The sequence below is a fragment of the Giraffa tippelskirchi genome, chromosome 8, assembly GCF_054371585.1.
Source record: "Giraffa tippelskirchi isolate mGirTip1 chromosome 8, T2T-mGirTip1v1.2.pri, whole genome shotgun sequence".
NCBI classification, from domain to species: Eukaryota; Metazoa; Chordata; class Mammalia; order Artiodactyla; family Giraffidae; genus Giraffa; species Giraffa tippelskirchi.
Window position 1 is genome coordinate 124,110,834 of NC_137282.1, and position 18,930 is coordinate 124,129,763.

General features: G+C 57.9%; 2 protein-coding genes across 12 annotated transcripts in view; both read right to left on the reverse strand.

Moving 5' to 3' along the window:
- Window positions 1-11,360, reverse strand: part of COL11A2 (collagen type XI alpha 2 chain) — a 29,982-nt gene extending 18,622 nt beyond the window's left edge. The window contains exons 1-10 of one of the 3 annotated variants that reach the window (XM_081519889.1): window positions 11,295-11,316; window positions 10,607-10,753; window positions 7,728-7,877; window positions 7,388-7,598; window positions 6,436-6,598; window positions 4,782-4,973; window positions 3,805-3,882; window positions 3,096-3,158; window positions 2,255-2,434; window positions 58-117 (exon numbers count right to left, since the gene is read on the reverse strand). In XM_081519889.1, coding sequence (XP_081376015.1) covers window positions 58-117; window positions 2,255-2,434; window positions 3,096-3,158; window positions 3,805-3,882; window positions 4,782-4,973; window positions 6,436-6,598; window positions 7,388-7,598; window positions 7,728-7,877; window positions 10,607-10,753; window positions 11,295-11,310 — 1,260 coding nt within the window. In that variant the 5' untranslated portion in view covers window positions 11,311-11,316. Of the gene's footprint in view, window positions 1-57; window positions 118-2,254; window positions 2,435-3,095; window positions 3,159-3,562; window positions 3,755-3,804; window positions 3,955-4,781; window positions 4,974-6,435; window positions 6,599-7,387; window positions 7,599-7,727; window positions 7,878-10,606; window positions 10,754-11,294 lie in introns of those variants that run through there. The other 2 variants (XM_081519890.1, XM_081519891.1) reach the window with 2 other exon arrangements.
- A 690-nt stretch (window positions 11,361-12,050) lies between these two features.
- RXRB (retinoid X receptor beta) lies at window positions 12,051-18,830 on the reverse strand. Of its 9 annotated transcripts, none has more exons than XM_081519901.1 (10): window positions 18,423-18,830; window positions 17,525-17,772; window positions 16,868-16,921; window positions 16,321-16,500; window positions 15,050-15,222; window positions 14,352-14,481; window positions 14,021-14,153; window positions 13,814-13,905; window positions 13,391-13,496; window positions 12,051-13,272 (listed from the first exon to the last, which is right to left on the reverse strand). In XM_081519901.1, the coding sequence occupies exons 4-10, from the start codon at window positions 16,331-16,333 to the stop codon at window positions 13,125-13,127; spliced, it is 795 nt and encodes a 264-aa protein (XP_081376027.1). In that variant the 5' UTR covers window positions 16,334-16,500; window positions 16,868-16,921; window positions 17,525-17,772; window positions 18,423-18,830; the 3' UTR covers window positions 12,051-13,124. The 9 variants fall into 9 exon arrangements, with proteins under 9 accessions (XP_081376027.1, XP_081376026.1, XP_081376020.1 ...); XM_081519900.1 differs by having other exon boundaries at window positions 13,814-13,917; XM_081519894.1 differs by having other exon boundaries at window positions 14,021-14,099; window positions 16,868-17,024.
- Window positions 18,831-18,930: the final 100 nt, after the last annotated feature.

The following is an 18,930-nucleotide window of genomic DNA, read 5'->3' on the forward strand; positions in this document are numbered from 1 at the left end:
CTTCCTCCTCCTTCCCTTCCTCCCACTGCCCTCTGCTCAGTGACCAGAGCGACTTACAGGTTCCAGCACCGCAGGCTCCCCCTTCTCTCCCTTCAGCCCCCGGGGTCCATGGGCAGCCTGACAGAGACACACATGTAACCCCCAGTGGGGCCCGTGAGCAGCCAAGACGCCGGGGCTGCCCTTCCCTGCTGCAGTCGCAGGGCCTCTGGAGACCTCTCTGACCTAACCCCCCGAACTCCCTGGTCCTCCTCCAAGACCCCCTCTTCACAGAACGCCCAGGTCTGCCAAGGGAGATCTCGGGGTTCCCCACCCCCCAATTCCCTGCCCCACCTCGGCAAACACACTCTCCCCATCTCCCTGAGAACCTCTCTCAGGAAGGTCCCCAGACAGTTCCTGGGACACCAGACCCCCAGTCTTCCCAGATCCTCTCCTGGAGGACTGTACCTTATCTCCCACACTTCCTTAGGACCTTAAGAAACCATCAACTTCCTCACCTTTAACCCAGCTCACCAAGTAAGATTCTAAGATTTTGGACAGATTTTTTTTCTTGGGTTTGGGGGAGGTCATGCATCCATATGAGAATCTGACATAATCTACAGTGTCTTTCTCCAGAAAAGAAAAAGGGTATGCCCTTATGCACAGAATTGCACTTAGAGTTTCAAGGGGTTCACAAGTTTAAAACTCCCCAGAGATTAGACATTCATACTCTAAGTAGATTTGGAGAGCAGTCCCCACTGATACCTCAAACTTGGAGCTTGTAACTGGATTTTGAAAAAATACAACTTGGGCTCAGTTCCTCAAGCCCCAGCACTGAGCCCCTCAGCTCCTTCCAGCGCCGCTCCCAGCATGGAAGCTACACCCTTTCTCTAACCCTCATTTAAACTTCAAGCCTACCAGTAGCCTCTCTTCCACACTTCCAGTCAAATGCCCACCCCCAACTCTGAGGCCATAACCAAGATAAGGACAGGGAGAATGGGGGATATTTATTCACCACCTCTCCCGACTCTCTCAACAAAGATCTTCAAAATGCCCCCCTCTACCTCCATCCTGACCGAACAATAATGATCATTTTCTAAACTCTCCCATATCCCAGATCAATCCTAAATTTCCGGCATAAGGGAAAGGCAGCAGAGGGTCAAGGGGGGCAATATTAGAGCAGGGAGGGTGGAATCAGGCGGCAGGGTGGAGAAAACAGCTCTGACTGCAAGGCAAGCAAAAGATGAAGTGAGTACACAGGAAATGCCCCACTGACAGGGAGTGGCTGCAAACACAGGACACAATTAAGGGAGACAGAACAAAGGGACAAACTCTTGGAAGCAGGAATGATACCAGGGCCAAGAAAAATCAAACATGGCCAAGATGGCCAGAAAATGAACCAGATAAACAGGAAGTGGTGGGACAGACAGGAAGCAGCCAAGGAAAGAGGATCCAGGAAGTGGACCTTCAATAACAACATGGCTGCCTCAACCAAGAAAGAAGAGAAATTCACAAAACAGACAGAAAGTGACTCTCGGAAATGGATTATGACAATGAAAGACAATTCTTCCAGAAAACACACATCTTCCAGAAAACACACATCTTTCAGAAAACCTACACATGCCAAGTGGCCATGATAAATATCTAGGCCCACAATGAAAACTTTATGATTTGGATGACTTGAGACACATAGGAAGTGGCTTATTATCAAAGGATAAGACAGCATGAAAACCTAGAGCTGAAACACAAAGAATAAGTCCCCTCCAGTCCAATCTGACACAGTCACCTGAATGGATGTCATGACTGGGAGCAGGGGGGACAGGCAGGAAGTGGCCGGTAGGTTAGAAAATGTGACAGAGAAAGTTAGATTGTTTGGCAGCAACATGGATAAGAAATTGTTTTGATTAAGAAGAAATGATGGAGACAGACTGAAAATGGACATATGACAGGGGCTTATGACCAAAAGCCTATGAAATCCAGCTTGATGGAGATAGGAAGGGACCAGGAAAGACAGGAAGTGGCCATAGGATTGAAAAAAAAAAACAAAACCAAATGCTTCAGACAGAAGGAACCATAAGGAGTCACAGAGTAAGACGTTTGACAAGGGAAGCCAGGAAGTAACCTTTTCAAGCAACAGATACAATCTATGTGAACGAAAAATGGCCAATCACCAGTGGGAAGTAGCTCTCAGACAACAGACAACAGCCAAAGACAACAGGAAGCGATTCTGTAGCTCCCACTGGAGGTCAAGAGTGGAAGAGGAGCTTCTTTGACTTACGGCTCCCGAGTGGGCTGTCTCCGCAGAGAGGGCAGGGCCAAGCTCCGTCTCCTCGCGATAATCGTCCCCATAGCCGTAGGTGTAATCGTAGGGCCCTGCTGGGGGGTCTGTGCCACCCTCCCCATACTCCTCTGTCAGGAACCTGTCGGCTGTGGGGGGGACCTGGAGATCTGTCTGCTCCTTCCCGGGGGTGGGGAGGGAGAGGGGTAGACGGGGGCGTTAGGGCTAAGAAGAGGTTTCCCCTGGACCCCAGAGAGTGACAATTTCCAGCCCAAAGGGTACTGAGGGTGATGGGGGCCATTTTCCTCCCAAGAAAAGCAAGGGGAGCCATTGTAGCGAAGGGGGATGGCCATCGAAGGGCCCCAACGAGGAGAGAGGTCCAGAAAGTGGGCTTGGTTGGAAGAAACGAGGGGTAACGAGAAGGGTGGCCGGAGGGCTGGACACAGAGTGGACAGTCCACGGACATAATAATGGAAGAAGGGGTCCAAGGAATGACCAAAGAAATTGGTGGAAAGACAAAAAGTGACAGGGTTGGACAGAAATGGCTCCTGGAACAGAAATATGACAGAAGTACAACCACTTGACATCAGCATGGAAGGAGATGACCCTAGAGTCAAAGAATAACGGCAGGAGACATGGACACTGGAGAAAAACGGCTGTTCTGAGAGAGACAAGCAGACTCAGAGATCTGGAGTAACCAGGAGACAGAACATCATGAACAAGGTGATAAAGAGCCCTCCGGCCAGAAGAGGGGCTGGTTCATCAAGACGATCTAGGGCAAGGGGAGCAGGTCACAGACGCCCAGCACCCCTAGCTGGGGCGAGGGTGAGGACGGAGTTACCTCCTCAGGGGGTGGCAAAGTGCTTGACTCCAGGATTCCTTCCTCTTCACCTGGGGTGGGGTCCTAACCCCAAGGGCAAGAGAGGGGAGAGGAGCAGAGGGCGGGAAGGAGGAAAGAGGTTAGCGGAGAGGGAGGCCAAGCAGCAGCCCGTCCTGTCCCGTCGAGGGCAGTGTCTGTCTGTGCTGGGGGGTGGGGGCAATCTCAGATCTTGCAGCCCCTTTGAAGGGGGTACAGTTCAGGGAGAGTGAATCTCCGAGGTCTTAGAGGTTCGGGGGCAGAGATCTGGATGCCCCGGCTCTACCTGCCGGTAACCGCTGCCTCTGGTCCTGGGGGGGCCCCGGGCAGTGGGGGGAGCTGCCTGCTGAGCTGGGTGCCGGGGGAGGGGAGGCTGGCCCCGGGCTGGGCTGGAACCTCCACTTCGAGAGGGCCTCTGGCCTGGTGAGAGGGACGCCTGCCGGGCCGCTGACCTCTTGGCAGGAGGGGCAGGCTTTCGGGGAGGGGTCCGACGCCCCCTGGGGGGAGTGGGAGCCCTGTGGTTGGGGCCTGGAGGTCGCTGCAGCGGAGAGACACAGGAGGCGCAGTGAGCACACGCCCTTGATCCAGGTACAAGGTGGCTCTCCCCAAAGTGGGAGGGGGAGGACAGTGTCTTAGATGTTTGCAAGGGGGTGGTGGGGAGAACAGGGCAAGGGAAGGGGTCCCTCAAGTTTACCTGATAATCAGGGGTGGTGCCCGTAGTCATCACATCGTAATAGGGGGGCTCGTAGTCATAGTAGAGAGACTCAGTGGGCTGGGGTTTGGGGAGGGGAGGTGGGAATAGGTGGAAAGGGGGTGGGTGGGGGGATGAGGAGGTGGATGGTAGCTGGGGGTGATGGAGGGATAGGAGTCAGGAGAGAGATGGGGGTGGGAAGGGGGTGAGGGAGGGGGCGGGGAGGGGTGGGGGAGGGGGCGGGGGAGTGGGGCGGGGAAGGAGGGTGGGGAGGGGGGTGAGTCCCGAACGTAGGACAGAAGCAGACATGATTAAGAGATTGAGCCTCCAACTTTCAGACCACTGACCCCAGATCACACTTGTCACTCTAGCTGTCAGGACTCCACCCCGTTCAGAGCCTCCCTGCCCTTCCCCCCAGCCCACCAACAGCTCCCAATCCTGCCCCTCCCGGGACAAGCATCGGCCAGAGACAGGGCCCTGCACGCTCGCTTGCACAGGCCTCTACCTTCTACTCCTTCTCCACATCTCTTCCTGGGTCTCCCCATTTCAGCTTCTCCTGTCTCTGTCTCTCCCTCCTCAGCTCTCCCAACCTCTGCCTCGCCCCCTCCAATTCTCACCCCCACCCTCCATGGCCTCCCAATCTCTTAATTCAAGGAAGAGATGGAAAACCCGAGGACACCATTCCAGGAAGACTAGCAGAGGAGGAGACATAAGGAGGGGACACAGTGCCCAGCCATGAATTCTTCATAACGACTTTTTATTTTTACATGAAAATAAAAAGGTTGATGAATGAGGACTGGGAGGAGGGCGGGGTGATGGGAATAGAGGGAACGGCTGGGGAGGGGATACAGGGAGGGGAGAACAGGAGCCCAGCAAAGGACGGGGGCTCCAGGCCATTGGGGGAATTCCCCTGGGGCACTGTGGTGGCGGCTTCCCTCCCTAGGGGGTGCTGCAGTTTGGGGTGCGCCCAGCTGCCTCACCTGTGCCTGGGGTTCCTGGTTCTGTGGCCTGTGAAGTCTTGGTGGTTGCTGCCTCGGCGATCTCTGGGTTCTGTGAGACTGTTGTCTCTGAGGTCTCTCCTTCCAACCCCCCTCACATTCCAGCTCCTTCTGGTCACAGGATTCGTAGGCAGCTTGCACCCCCGGGATGATGGAAAGCTCCTGAATATCACCCTGCAAAGAGGAAGGGACACTAATGGAGGCAGGCGGAGAGGGCTTCAGAGAGATGCAGCATAGCATCTAGGACATGGGTCAGAGGCCAGTCAGAGGTTAGACTACATGATGGAGACGGTCCTCACCGGCCCTCCCACGTGCACTTTCTTTTCAGGTTTGAAAGGACCTTCTCTTTCATAATCCCATCGAACCTTCACAACAGCTAGACAGTTGGACAAGGATCAGAGTCAGCAGGACAAGGATCTTCATGCTCATTTTCCAAGCACAGTGCATTCATAAAAGTTCCAAGAGACGATGACTGGTCCAAGGTCACGACAAGTGGTAGAGTCAGGACTAGAATTCAAGCCTTCCACTCTAAGTTCAGCTCTTGGCCTATACCCTGCCCATGTGATCGTGCATGAGCCTGTTCACAGGGGCTTCTGGAGACAGTGGCCCAACCTTAGTTGCTTTGACCCTCCAATGCAGTGATGATAAGAATTCTCTGGACCTCTGGAAACGGGGGGAAGCCAGTCCTGATTTCCAGTAGCATATTCTTGTGCCCACATGTGGTACTGAGCAAAGCCTGTATGGGGGTGGGTTATAGCTTGTGAATACTGTCTCAACTCCAGAGCAGAACTGGTAGCTCCTTGGAGTGATAGAGATCTGATGATATTCTTCACCGTTCCCCTTCGCATTGAACCAGCAGGTATTCAGAAAACATTGACTGGCTGGGTGGGTGCATGGACAGATGGATGGGTGGATGGATAGATGGCTGGGTGGGTGAATGGGGGCTCAAACATTTGACTGAATGAGAGGGTTGATGGATGATGAATGAGTGAATGTATGTGTGCGTGGACTGATACGTAGAAAAATGAGAGGCACAGAGTAGATAGAAATGGAAGTAGATGGAAGGAAGTGAAGAAATGGCTAGATGGAAAGTGGGGGGATGAAGAGATGGGGGGTAAACGGGATGCATGCCTGTATCCTTCCATGCACACGCAAACAGGGTGGATGAGTGGATGGATGAATGAACAGATGGATGGAGGACTTAACGAGCATAGATGGATGGAAGGACAGATGAACAGATGGGTGGTTTCAAGGAAGGAGGGGCCGAGCAGGGGAAGAATAGGCAGGTGGGAGAATACAAGCCCAAACACTTGAGGAGGTGGGTGAGTGTGTAAATGAATGGATGGGTGAATGGATGGGTGGATGGATCAGTTGAGAGGGTGGATGGATGGGTGGACTAATGAAAACTGCCTGACAGAATAAATGACTATGGACAATCCTGCCATATAAACAGGCACCTAATTCTTCCACCAAAAAAAAAAAAAAAGTAGTCCTGAAGAGAGGAAGTAGCAATAGACATTTATGAAAGGAAAAGTGAAGGGTCAAGACACAGGCAGATGGAGTACTGAGGTCAGGAGGGGCGTGAACACAAGATACAGCACCAGGAATCACTCCTCTCTCTAGTCGTTGCGGTTACCTCAAAGACTTCCTCATCCAGGATCCGAGCACCGAAGATGATCACACCCAGGGTGTCCAGCGCTGGACGGGCACTTCGGGGGAGGGGTCGAGTGACCCGCTTCTTACAGTCAACTATGAGGGTGACAGACTGGCCCTTCACAGCCACAGCCACACGATGCCACCTGGTCGTGGGGGAGTGGGGAGAGGTTCAAGCGACTGACCGAAGGGAGGAAAGTCACGAGGGCCGGGGAGCTATTGACGAAAAGGTTGACAAGCCAATGACAAAACAGCAGCAGTCACAGTAGCTACCATTTACCGAGTGCTCACAACACCCCAGGCACCATGCGATCCCCTTCTCATCTGATTTTCACAATTCCATTATCCCTATTTTTCAGACACAGAAACCAAGGCTCAAAAAAGTCAAGCAGATATGTATGGCTGAGTCCCTTTGCTGTCCACCTGAAACTATCACAACATTGTTAATTGGCTATACTCCAGTAAAAAATCAAAAGGTTTTTTAAAAATAAAAATAAATAAAAGAAAAAAATAGTCAAGTAACTTGCCCAAGGTACAAGGTAGTCCTGTGCGCAAGGATTTAATCTCTGAAGCCCAAACTCTGGGCTAGAAGAGACGACTAAAATTTGGGCAGTGGATAAGCGAGTAGTGGCCCAAAGGGATTTCCTAGATTTGAGGGGAAGGATTGAAGGCAGGAGGAGAAGGGGGTGACAGAGGATGAGATGGTTGGATGGCATCACCGACTCAATGGACAGGAGTTTGAGCAAACTCCAGGAGATGGTGAAGGACAGGGAAGCCTGGCGTGCTGCGGTCAAGGGGTCACAAAGAGTCAGACACAACTGAGTGACTGAACAATAACAACAACAAACATTAGGGGGTGGGGGTTCTGGGGGCAGGAATCAGAGGGGAGCTCCTAAGAGACAGGCCGGACAGGCCAGAGGAGCGCACTGACTTACTTGCCATCTGCCAGGCTGAGACCTCGGAAGACAGGCTGAGCCGGCGGTGGAGGCCGCCCAGTCTGGTCCTCGTACAGGAAGCGGACGGGTCGGCCGAGCTCCAGGCCCAGCTGCCGGACGCCCTGGGCACTGTAGAGGGTCAGGAGGGGTGCCTGGAGGCCTGGGCGGGTCCGGACGGCAGTCAGCAGAGAGAAATCTTTGGGAAAGCCTCCTGGGACACAGACACGCAGGTGGAGTGAGAGGCAAGGTGAGCCATTAACCCCTTCCCCTCTGATCCCACCCCCCATGGCCTCGGCCGGCCATGGCTCTCCCTACTCCGGCGTGGGCGTGTCACTCATACCTGGAAAGAGCTGACGGGTGGGTGCGCTGAGCTGGGCGGGGCGGGACACTCGGTAGGCCACATCAGCTGGACAGATGCCTCTCGCCCTCCGGACACCGTCAGGGAGGGCGGGGAACCTCAGGGCCCGAAGCACGTCCACGGGGGCTGCACCTGGGAGAGTCCGCGAGGGTCAGGGGAAGGCACGCACTCAGGGGGCCTGCCCAGGGGACTTTGGGGGTCTAGAGATCAGGTTCGTGGGGCTCAAACGCCCTGGAGGATATAAGTCACCTCATCCTTCCACACTTCTGAACAGAGCCTGAATGGATGGGAAACAAAAGTCACCTGGAAAAAGGCAGGGCTGGGCCAGGACTCAGCTCCATGCCCACCACCACTCCTCCCAGCCTCGGTCTCCCTGTCTCCATCTCTCAGCCTATTACTCTTTATTCTGTCTTTCTGTTTTTTAAAGAAAGCGCAAGTAACTATTTTAATCAGTTTATTATTTACTTTCTGGCTGTGGTGCTTGGCATGTGGGACTCTCTTCCCAGCGGGGATCGAACCCGCACCCCCTTCATTAGAAGCACAGAGTCTTACCCACGGGACCACCAGGGAAGTCTCTCTATTCATCTCTCTCTTCCAACTCCACCTGCCTCCCCTTCACGTGCTCTGTCTCTCTGACTCGCTCTCTCCCCGGCTCTTCGTCTTCCTCCATCTCTCTCGCCCTCTACCCATCTTTTCCTTTCTCCGGCTCTTCCTCCTTTTCTGTATCTCTCGGTCTCTGGGTCTCTGGCCTCTGTCCAGTGTCTCCAGCATAAACAACATCTGGGCAAACCATCATCCTGGGCACGGGAGGGATTGGGGGGCCACCAGGGAGGGAGTAGACAGGCAGCCCTATGGAGAGGGGGCGTCAAGCTGCTGCAGTCCCCATGTCTGGGGGAGGCGGGGGCCACTCTGACCATGCAGGGAAAGGAGATACAAGAAGGAGCCAGCCCCGGAGCCAATGCCCCTGGCTGGGGAGATGGGCTGGGGGGCGGGGGCGCGCGGGGAGCCTGAAGCTGCCACGCAGAGCGGGAGCAGATCCAGGGCCCGGAGCTGCACATCTGTGGATCCCATCAGAGTCCTCTGCCCAAAACCCGGGCAAGCTCCCCACACCTGGAACTTCGACCCTGCCCCACCACCCCTGCCACCCGTGGCCCAAAGATTCTAGAGCCAGGCCACCAGCCCTGTCTGCCTAGAACTCAGCTTCCGAGGGCTCAAACTCCCCAGGAGACAGAGGTCGCCTCTTTCTCCCTCACTCCCCCAGACACACACTTCTCACACCATCAGTTCCAGATTGGAAGAAAACCAAAGAAAGTTCCAGCAAAACTTTCACAGAACTGTGGGGCAGGGCAGGGGCCAAAGAGATCAGGAGCGCAGAGCTGGGTGAGGTGGGTGAGGTGGGGCGGGCAGGCAGAGAAAAGGCCCTTTGAGTCCAGAAGCCGGGAAACCACGGCCTTGCCCCCTCCCACCTCCCTGCCCTAGCCTGGCCCCCGGTGTGGCAGCTCCGCAAACATCAACACACAAGGGCCGCTTTGAGAGACGAAGGGTAAGTAAGACAGAGACACAGAGACTCACAGAGACCCCAGGCCAAGGAGACCTCAGGGGCCCCCACCCTCTACCAAACCCCAGGAGAGTCCAGCTCAACCCTATAGACGGCCTAGCCACAGGTCTGCCCACCCGGCTTCCTACTTCAAGTCACATAGGGGCCCCCCTGTCTCTGGCCTCAGTCTGCCCCAGTCCCCCCACTGGTGACCCCATCACCCCCACTACTCTGCCCCGTTCTGATGAATTTCACGCTAACCTGCTTCCCTCCAGAGTCCCACCTTTACCCACTCAGCCCCCAAATAAGAGACAGCCATCTCAGCCACCTCTCTGCCTCCAAGTTAAAGGATCCCTTTTCTCCCTAAAAAAGACTCCTAGGGTCTACAGACATCCCGTACTTCAATTTTCTGTCCCTGAGCTCCTCTTGCCTTGAAAGTTCTTCCTTCCGTAATCTAATCTAAATCCTTTATGCTGCTTTTCTGACCAGAAGAAATAAATAGTCAAGTTATATGCAGATCAGTCTCCAGGGTTTGGGGTGGGGGGGCTTACTCCAGCCTGCCTAGTACCCAGGTACTCTTAGCCTCCTCCTCGCCGATATCAAACCCCCTTTCCCCGGAGCCAGGACTTCTGGATCCCGGGGAAAAGAAGGAAAAGGTTGGGATTGTGGAGGCCAGGGTCCCAGGGGAGCCCGGCTGGGCAGAGGGGGAGGGGCGGGGCAGGAATGCAGAGAGTTGGCTCCTGCCTCAGACACCTGATCCTGGCCTGTCCAGCGGCCGTCCTGTTGGCAGTCAGCCCCACGGCTCCCCAGAGCCAGCCGCGTGGCAGCATCGAGGGCACAAGAGGGGGAAGGGGATCCTGGCGGGGAAGCCAGTGAGACAAACAGTCCAGGTGTCTGTTCTTTCTCTACTTACCGGTCTCTGCTCTGACCCCAGGATGCTAGCCCTCTCATCCCGAAGATGCGGACAGAAAGAAGACAGACATGCACCTCCCATGTATCAACACTCACATCTGCCCCTGACTCCAGCGCCTGGCTGGACCACGCTGGCCCTGCTGGAGGACCCCAGCATCCAGCCCCATTCACGTGACCCTCCACCATTCAGCCTTACCTGCCCTCCCCTGGTCACTTCAGAGAGGAAAACAAATGCCCATTCTGACTCCAAGGGACCCAGGTGTCCTGCCCTCCAGCCTGGACCCTTGACCGCCCCAAATCCCATTCTCAGACCCAGAAGCGTCCCGTCCCTAGGTATCAGCTGTCCCCTGTCCCGGGGACACGCGGACCTCCAGCCTGATTCCGATGACCCAGGCGTTGGGACTCTGCTTACCTGCCCAGGCAGGGGCGGCGCTCAGCCCCAGCAGCAGCGGCAGCAGCAGCAGGAGGTGATGGCAGCGGCTGCACCGCTCCATGGCTGGCGCCCGGAACGCCCACTCCCGGGGACCAGGGGACGCCGGCGGCGCTGGGCACCCCGAGGCTGCAAGAGAGAGCGAGCACGCCGGGCTCCTGGGGAAGTCGGAGGCTGCCGGGTGGCGACGGCTCTCAGGGACCCAGCTCCATGCAGCGAGACGCCGTCGGGGCTCCGGCGCTGTTCCCTCCTCGGTGGCCGCCGCTCCTGTGTGTCCCCGGCCACCCCAGCGGCCCAGAGCCCCCACCTCGCTCCCGCCCCCGGCCCAGCCCCCGCCTCCAACCGCCCGCCCACAGCCACCGAGGGAAACCCCACCCCCGACCTCCACCTGGTTGGGGGGGGCGCGAACGGGAACCCTCCCTCGTGGCCCTCGGCCTGCTCTCCTCTGCTTCTCGCAGGGATTCAGTGGCCTGTACCTTAGGATGCTCTTTTCGGGGAACCCCAATATCTCTTCCCTAGTCCCTTTATTTTGAGGGGACCCAGACGTCCAGTCACAAGACCCCTCCCCCGTTCCTCCCCCTTGGAGACCCAGAGCCCCCTTTCAGCAGAGTCGGGGGCGGGATGTAGTGGGAGGGGAGAGGCGGGCCCGGGGGTCGCTACCTCCCCTCACCCCATCGGGTCTCCATAATTATTTCCCCTCGGCCCGGCCCGCCCGCTGTAATTACAGAGCCCGGCCCGGAGCGGGGTATTTATAGACACCACTATAGATAGCGACTGGGGACCTGCAACCCCACGGCCGCTGGGGGGGGGGGGGTCGAGGCTGGGGGTGCGGCTAGAGGGGAGGCCAGAGACTGGACAGACCCACACACAGGCTGATCGGGTCCCAGGGGATGGAGGGGAGGGGACCACGTCAGGGCGTCCTGGAGCCCAGGTGGAGAGGCATCCAGTCGGGGAGGGGGGCGGCGGGGGGCGGCCACGCGGGTTGGCAGAATCCGGGAATCGGGGTCACTCGGGGACGAGGCCGCCTCCAGGCGGGCAACGCCGGAGGAGGCCCCGGCGCTCTGCGCCCAGGGCGCCCCCACGGGCGGGCACGGCGCCGGGTCTGCCCGGAGCCCGCGGCGCGGCCGGAGGGCCGCCCGGAGCGAGCCGAGGCGCCGCCGCCCGCTGGCGCTGGGAGGGCGCCGGCGAACAAGGCGCCTTTGAGAGCCGGCCGCCCTCCTCCACGGCCGCCCCGCCCCGGCCCGGCGCACCCTCGGCCCCCTCCCTCGCCACAAAGCGCGCCTTGTGTCCCCCCCTCGCGCCTGCCTCCCAGCCCCAGGGAACTACGGCTGCGGCCTGCGGCGTCCAGGGAGCGCTCCCCACCGGATACCCTCCCACCCGCGGCCCGGGGCGGCGCTCCTCCCCACCCCCAAGACAGTCACTTCGGTCCAGAAAACAGCGATTTTAATTTGAAAGCGATTTTACGTGAGTGAAAGACAGGGGAAGGGAACCTCGGAGAGAAGAGCCACAGGGCAGAAGTCATGCAGCCCCAGCACCCCACCTCCGCAGGCCGGCCATCTCCCCTCAATCAGGCCAGGACACTCGGTGTCCCCAGGCTCCATGGGGTGAGCCCGGGGCTGCAGGGGGAGCTGGGACAGGAAAGGCCTGAGGACTACTCACCACCCCTGGCCCTGCCCTCAGCCCAGGCCCCTTCCCCAAGACAGAAGAGCGGCAGGGAACCGGCGGGAGGCCAGCGCTCAAGAACCCAGAGCACCCCCGGCCCTGCCTTTCCAGACACCACCTCCAGCACTGGCATCTCTTAGTCAACCTGGGCAAGTACAGTACTTCTTTGAGTCTAACTGCAAGTCTCTGTCCTCGAGGAAATTAAAAATAGCAGATGGGTTCCCACCACCCCTTCACCACCACCACACCACCTTTTTCAGTCTGACTGCCGGAGGTGGTGAAGTGTGAGACGGGACTCTGGCCAGGAGACAGCAACAGGGTCCCCTCCTTCCAGACAAGCCCCCATTTGCCAGGCTGGATTAGAGGAAGGCCTGTAAGAGTTTTACTCCCATGTCCATCAGTTTGGGGGGCCTGCCCCCCAATATCCATCTCTGCAGGAGTTCTCTTTCTACTCTTCAGATGGGGTTGCTGAGTGAGGCAAGACAACAAGAAGCAAGGCCCTGGGAGCAAGGCCGGTGCTTTGTGCTGGGGGAGGAGAGGCCACTCCAGGCTGGAGTGAGAAAGCCCCCCCAGACCATGGCAGAACAGACAAACTCGGAGACTTGAGGCCGCTGCAGGTAGAGGTCCACCAGTGGTCTGGGTCCCCTCTGACTTGGGATCTCAAGCAAACCCTTGCAGGGTTTAGGGACACCCCCTCGGAGGCCTCAGTTCTGCCCTGTGCACCTCCATGCCATCACGATTTTAGGAACACGGTCCCTCCCCACCCTGCCCCAAGGCTCAGAGTCCCTCGCCGCTGTGCCCTCCCCCAGCGTGAGGAACAGCACGTCTGCGTGTGGGCTCAGGCAAGCTGGTGGGGAGCCTCAAGCATCTCCATGAGGAAGGTGTCAATGGGGGTGTCACCGATGAGCTTGAAGAAAAACAGATGCTCTAGACACTTAAGGCCTATGGACCTGAGAGCAGGAAGACGCAGCAGCAGCTTGGCAAACCTGAGGGCATGGGAGATGCTGAGTAAGAGCTGGGGCCATGCGGGCCCTCAACATACCTTCGTGGCACCCCCACCCCGGTGCGGCCCCAGGGCCCCTCAGCCCCTCAGCGCTGTCTCACCGGCCCTGTTGCTCAGGGTACTTCTGTTTGCAGTAGGTCTCCAGGGATGCATATACTTTCTCTCGCAGGACCTCGACCTCGCTGGGGTTGGAGAGGCCCTTGGCATCTGGGATGGCAGGAGGAGAGGAGGAAGAGGAAGGAGGACCAATCAAACCAGGACAAATGCGGAGACATGCCTCACACGAGGTTCCTTCTGGGCCCCACCTATACACCCTTCACCAGATGCCTGGCCAGGGAAGCGGGGCGCAAGGGTTTGGGGGATGGGATTGGAAAGGGAATGTTTTTCAACGAATGTGGGCTCCTCTTGGTCAGCTGGGAGATTTCTAGGTTGAGGGGGGCAGCTGGGTAACTGAGGAGTCTCCGAAGAAGAGGCGGCTGCAAGGCTGCCTGGGTCTTGAGGAACAGGGGCAGCCCTCCTCTTACCTGGATTGAACAGAATGATTGCCCGCAGGCAGCCAAGTTCTGTCTTGTCCATCCTCATGTCCCGCATTTTGGACACTAGCTCTGTCAGCACCCTGGAGAGGGACCTGCAGGTCACTCAAAGGTCACAGCTCAGCCAGCCTTGGACACGGACCAGCCTATAGCCCCGCCCCCTCGACCACCAGGCCAGCCCAGCTGAGGGCCACTGACCTATCGAAGATGGCTCCCACGCCTGCGGAATGGGCGGAGTTGCGGTGCACGTGGAGACCCGTGGCGAGGAGGATGCCATCTCGGACATCAATGGATCGGTGAGAGAAGGAGGCAATGAGCAGCTCGTTCCAGCCTAGGGGGGCGGGGGGAGGGCCACAAGGGTCAGGGGCCAGGGACGAGGCCACGGGATGGAGAGCACATTGAGGGAAGGGGAGAAGAGGGGATGAGGTCAACGAGACTGGCTCCCTGAAAACTCAAGGTAAGGTCACTGGGGTCCCTGAAGGTCAGGAGGTCCAAAGACAAGAGGTCCGAGGGGTCCAAGGTCACTGACCTGCCCGTAGCAATATGACCTGGTCATCCAGAGGCAAGGAGGAAAAGTGGGGGATCCTCTTCGCCCACTCAACAAGCGTGAAGAGCTGTTTGTCAGCTGCCTGGCAGATGTTGGTCACAGGGTCATTTGGCTGCAGGGATGAGGGCTCAGAGTTATTCGGGGTTTGGAAGCACACTGGGAAACCCCCAACCATAAAACACTTTGGACAATTCCCTGGTGGCTCAGTCGGTAAAGAATCCACCTGCAAAGCATGAGACCCAGGTTCAATCCCTGGGTGGGGAAGATCCTCTGGAGAAGGAAATCACAACCCACTCCAGTACTCTTGCTTGGAAAATCCCAGGGACAGAGGAGTCTGGTGGGCTACAGTCCATAGGGTTGCAAAGTCGGACACAACTTAGCGACTAAACCAACACCTTATTTGTCATCTCTTCAAGCCCCACCTGAACCAATTCCTCCTCTTCTGGCATTCAGGAAGACAACTGTTAATTTGGAACTTGCCTGTGGCTGTTTTGGGACTGAGGACAGCAGATGCTACTATGCTCACCTCACATGTCCGAGACCGTGTCTGGGGGCACTTCCAGGCCCCAGAGTGTGAAGTGGTGGTGAGGGGAAGGGATGGGAGCAAGAGATAGAACAGACCTAGCCTCCGGCCTCCCCACCCCCAGCAGGAAGGAGAGCAGATGGACCCTGGCACTCACGCTGCTGCCGCTGCCCCCGGTTCCCCCGGGACCCTCCACGCCCTGGTCACTCTTCTGCTCCACAGCAAGCTCCGCCTCCAGGATCCTATCCACAGGCATCTCCTCGGGGGCCCCGCCGGCACCCTCCGCATCCCCGTCCTTGTCCTTCCCCCGCTGACGCTCCTCCTGTACAGCTGGGGAGGGGGCGGGGGAAGGAGAAGAGAGAAATGGAGAGTCAGCAGCCAGCCCTGAGGGGATTCCAAAGTGTCCTTAGGGCCCTATCGGGGTCTCCGGCCTAACTTAGAAGGTATTTATAGAAATTGGGGAAGTCACTTGAAACCACGGCATACTTGTGGCGGTCTAGAAACAGGAGTTATGAAAGAACAGATGACTACTCCCAAAGGTAAAAAAGGTGGATAGAGGAATTAGACAGAAAGCTAACATTTAAACTGAGGGCCTACTACATACTAAGATACATTCCAAGCATGCTTTTAACATTCACTCCAGTATTATAACAACCCTGTGAGCTCCTGACCCCATTTTTAAAGATTACGATTTTGAGGCAGTTCATTAAAACAGTTTGTCCAAGTTCACAGGATACACGGCACATCATACATCTAACCCTAAGTGTTCCCAACTGTACACCTGGTGTTCTTCTGACTCAACAAAGAGGCAGGGGAAGGAGCACTGGGCCTGGGTCTTCAGGGACATGGGTTCTGATCCCAGACCTGCCACTGTTTTGTTGCATGACCTTGGGAAAGCCAGGCTTCAAGCTCAACTTCTCCAAAATGAGACAGGTGACCAATATAAACTCCCTAAAGCATCTCTCTTAGGATTTCAGAATTAGACTTAAGATAAAACAGAAAAAAGAGGGAAAGATGTTTTGGGGGTCTTTAGTAAAGGCTGCAGTTTAAGACAGCACAGTCCCAGAGTTTGGAGGAGCCAACATAGATACCAGGGAGATAGAGGCCAGAGTGGAAGAACTAATCCGGTTAGAGAAGGGGAGCTAGAGGAGCCATCCTGGGGAAGGGAAAGTGATCCTGGGAAGCTCGGGGTGAGGGGGTGGGTGGTGGTCAGAGGTTCAGGCCAGAATGGCAGAACCATTAAGAAGGAAACTCAAGGGACCAGATCAGAGTACCAGGGAGGAGAGCGGATGTGCATGGGAGAGAGAAATGAAAGAGCGCCCTCTGGAGGAGAGAGAGGAGCCCCGCCTTCCAGAGAGGCGCGGTCCCGGAAGTCCTCCCTGCCCCTCCTCCCACAGGGCACGGGGAGGCCCTGGGGCAGGCCCTTACCCTCCCTCTTCATGCCAGTGGCCAGGCACTTCTGATAGCGGCAGTACTGACAGCGGTTCCGCTGGCGCTTGTCCACCGTGCAGTCCTTGTTGTCCCGGCACGAGTAGGTCAGGTCCTTACGGATGGTGCGCTTGAAGAAGCCTTTGCAGCCCTCGCAGCTGTAAACCCCGTAGTGTTTGCCTGTGAGAGGAGAGGAAGGCCCGTGAGACTGCACGCACACCCTGGGCCGCTAGGGCCCTTGTCCACCTCCTCCTGCCCACCCTACCCCCAGCAAACTTAGCTGAAGTCCGCTCCAAAGAGATGGGGAACCAGGACGTGAGGGATGATACAGTCCCATTCTTCTCAGGGCTCAAAAACCCTAGACCAGTCCCCTCCCCCCTCTGACCAACCCCCACCCCCAATCTAAGCTGGAGGTTCCTCAATTCTCATCATGCCTCTCCCAGTTCACTTGCTCAAACAAAACCTCAGGAGCCCCTAGGAATCCCCCAAATGATGGTACGTGATACACACACTCTCTTCCTCCTTGCTAGTCCTCTGAGCCCCATACCTGAGCTTCGGTCCCCGCAGATTGCACATAGCCGTTTGCCAGCCCCAGGGCCACCTGGAGGGGGTGGACAGTGCAGGCCCCGGACCCCTAAGACTGGTGGCTTCACATCTTCAGGGGGGCCAGACCCACCCCCAGGGAGCGACACTGTTGAGTTAATCTGGGATGGGGGAAATAGGGAAGTCACAGGGAGACTCATTGGGAAGGATAATCTCTCAGAGGGGACGGACATCATTCTGTACTACCTAGGCAGGGCCCTGCACTGCACGTTACAAAGAACACTACACTGCAGTGCCTGGGAAGGGCCACCCCCGGAGCACAACCCCGAAGAGATGAGACACAGCGGTCCCTTGAAATTGCACAACACAGTGGCCCCAAAGGGCTTTTATCTCAGAAGGGCAGATGGGACCAAAAAGGCAAAAAAATCACTGATAGACGAAAGAGACATCAAGACTAGTAGGTTCTTTTATAGTACTGGGGAGGAGGCGTGCACTGACAGCTCAGTGTCACCTCAGGAAGGGCCAGGGGTTTCACAGGGACCACAAGCCTGCCATGACTAAACGTTCAGTGGACCAGGGAAGTTGATACAAGTATCTGGGGTTAGGAGGAAAACAAGGAAATGAAAGTGGAGAGGCAGTTAAATGGGTCACGACCTCTCACCTGGGGACTGCTGACAGGCCCGGAGAATCCTGGGGGAGCTGGAGGGGGCAGGCCGGGGGACCCCATGGAAGAGCTGATAACCGGGAAGGGGGAGCCCAGAGGTGGGGGTGGCATCGAAGGTGGGGGTGGAGCCCCAGAACCTCCAAGGGAGGCAGCTGCTGAAGGGGGCAGGGGTGGTCCGGGAGGAGAAGGGGGAGCGGCCCCCTGGGGAAGGGGATTTGGGGAGGAACTGTCTGGGCTCCGGGAGTCTGAGGGGTGAGGGAGGGTACACACAGGCACAGACACAGAGACAGGAGAGACAAAGAGAGAAAATGAGTCTTGGCTCACCCAACGGGAGACTCCATTCTCTCTCCGATATCCCCACCGCGCCCCCATCCCACCCCTTCCCGTCCAGAGGCAGCCTACTGCCAAACAAGGGCTGAACCCCTAATCGCGGTGGGAGGAGGGGGCTGACAAACGAGAGGAGGCGAGCTGAGGGGAGGCAAGCTCCAAGCAGTGCATTTGGCCACCCCAGGCGGGACGCGTCTCGTGTGGGTGGGGCAGCACGTGGGGAGGACCCGCCAGCCTCTGCACTCCCAGCTCGCGGCCCGAACGTGCAGGGGAGAGACACCCCGGCGAGGGCGCGGAACTCGCTTCCCAACGTCCAGGGTCCTCAGGCTCGAGGACCAGAGCCCCGCGCCGGGGGCCGCGGGGAAGCCAGGCCTCCGGCGGCCGCCCCCGGAGGGCGGAAGCGCCCCCTGGCCGCCCCGCCCCGGGGGCAGGGCACTGCGGCCCCCGGGAGGAGGGGACGCGTGTTTACAAACAAGGGGGCGGGGGCGCCCGGGAGAGCGCCTGGGAGGGGGAAGGGGCCGCCGGCGTCGGAGTCTCGGCGCCCGGGCCCGCTCGCGGGCTCACTCACCCCGCCCGCTGTCGCCCATCCCGTCCCGTCCAGCCTCCCCCGGCTCCGGCTCCGGGGCCTGCTGTCCTCCGGCCGCCGCCGCCGCCGCCGCGGGATCCAGCCAGGGCCGCCGCCGCCGCCACCGGGACGCGACCCCACAATGCATTTCTTTTCGCACCCCCACCGGCCCACACTGCCCTGCGGCATGCCGCTGGGGGAGGAAGGGCGGGCGCGCAGCCCAAGACATCACTCCCGGCAGAGTGAAGGGATACCGAGCGGCACCAGGGGCCCCCGAGGACCGCTCGGGGTGACGAGTCGAGCACGAGGAAGCCCCAGAGAAAACGACTCTGGCCTCAACCGGGTCAAATTAAGCGCTTCGCCCGGCCCTGTACCAAAATGACAGCGCCAGTGTGGCAGCCATCTTGGTATAGACAGGAAGTCTCCGCGCTAGTTCCCGCCCCCTCGTCTAGTTGGAAAACGGAGGAGGCGGTCTTCTCCCGCCTGTTAGCCAGTCTCGCCTGGCATCCCC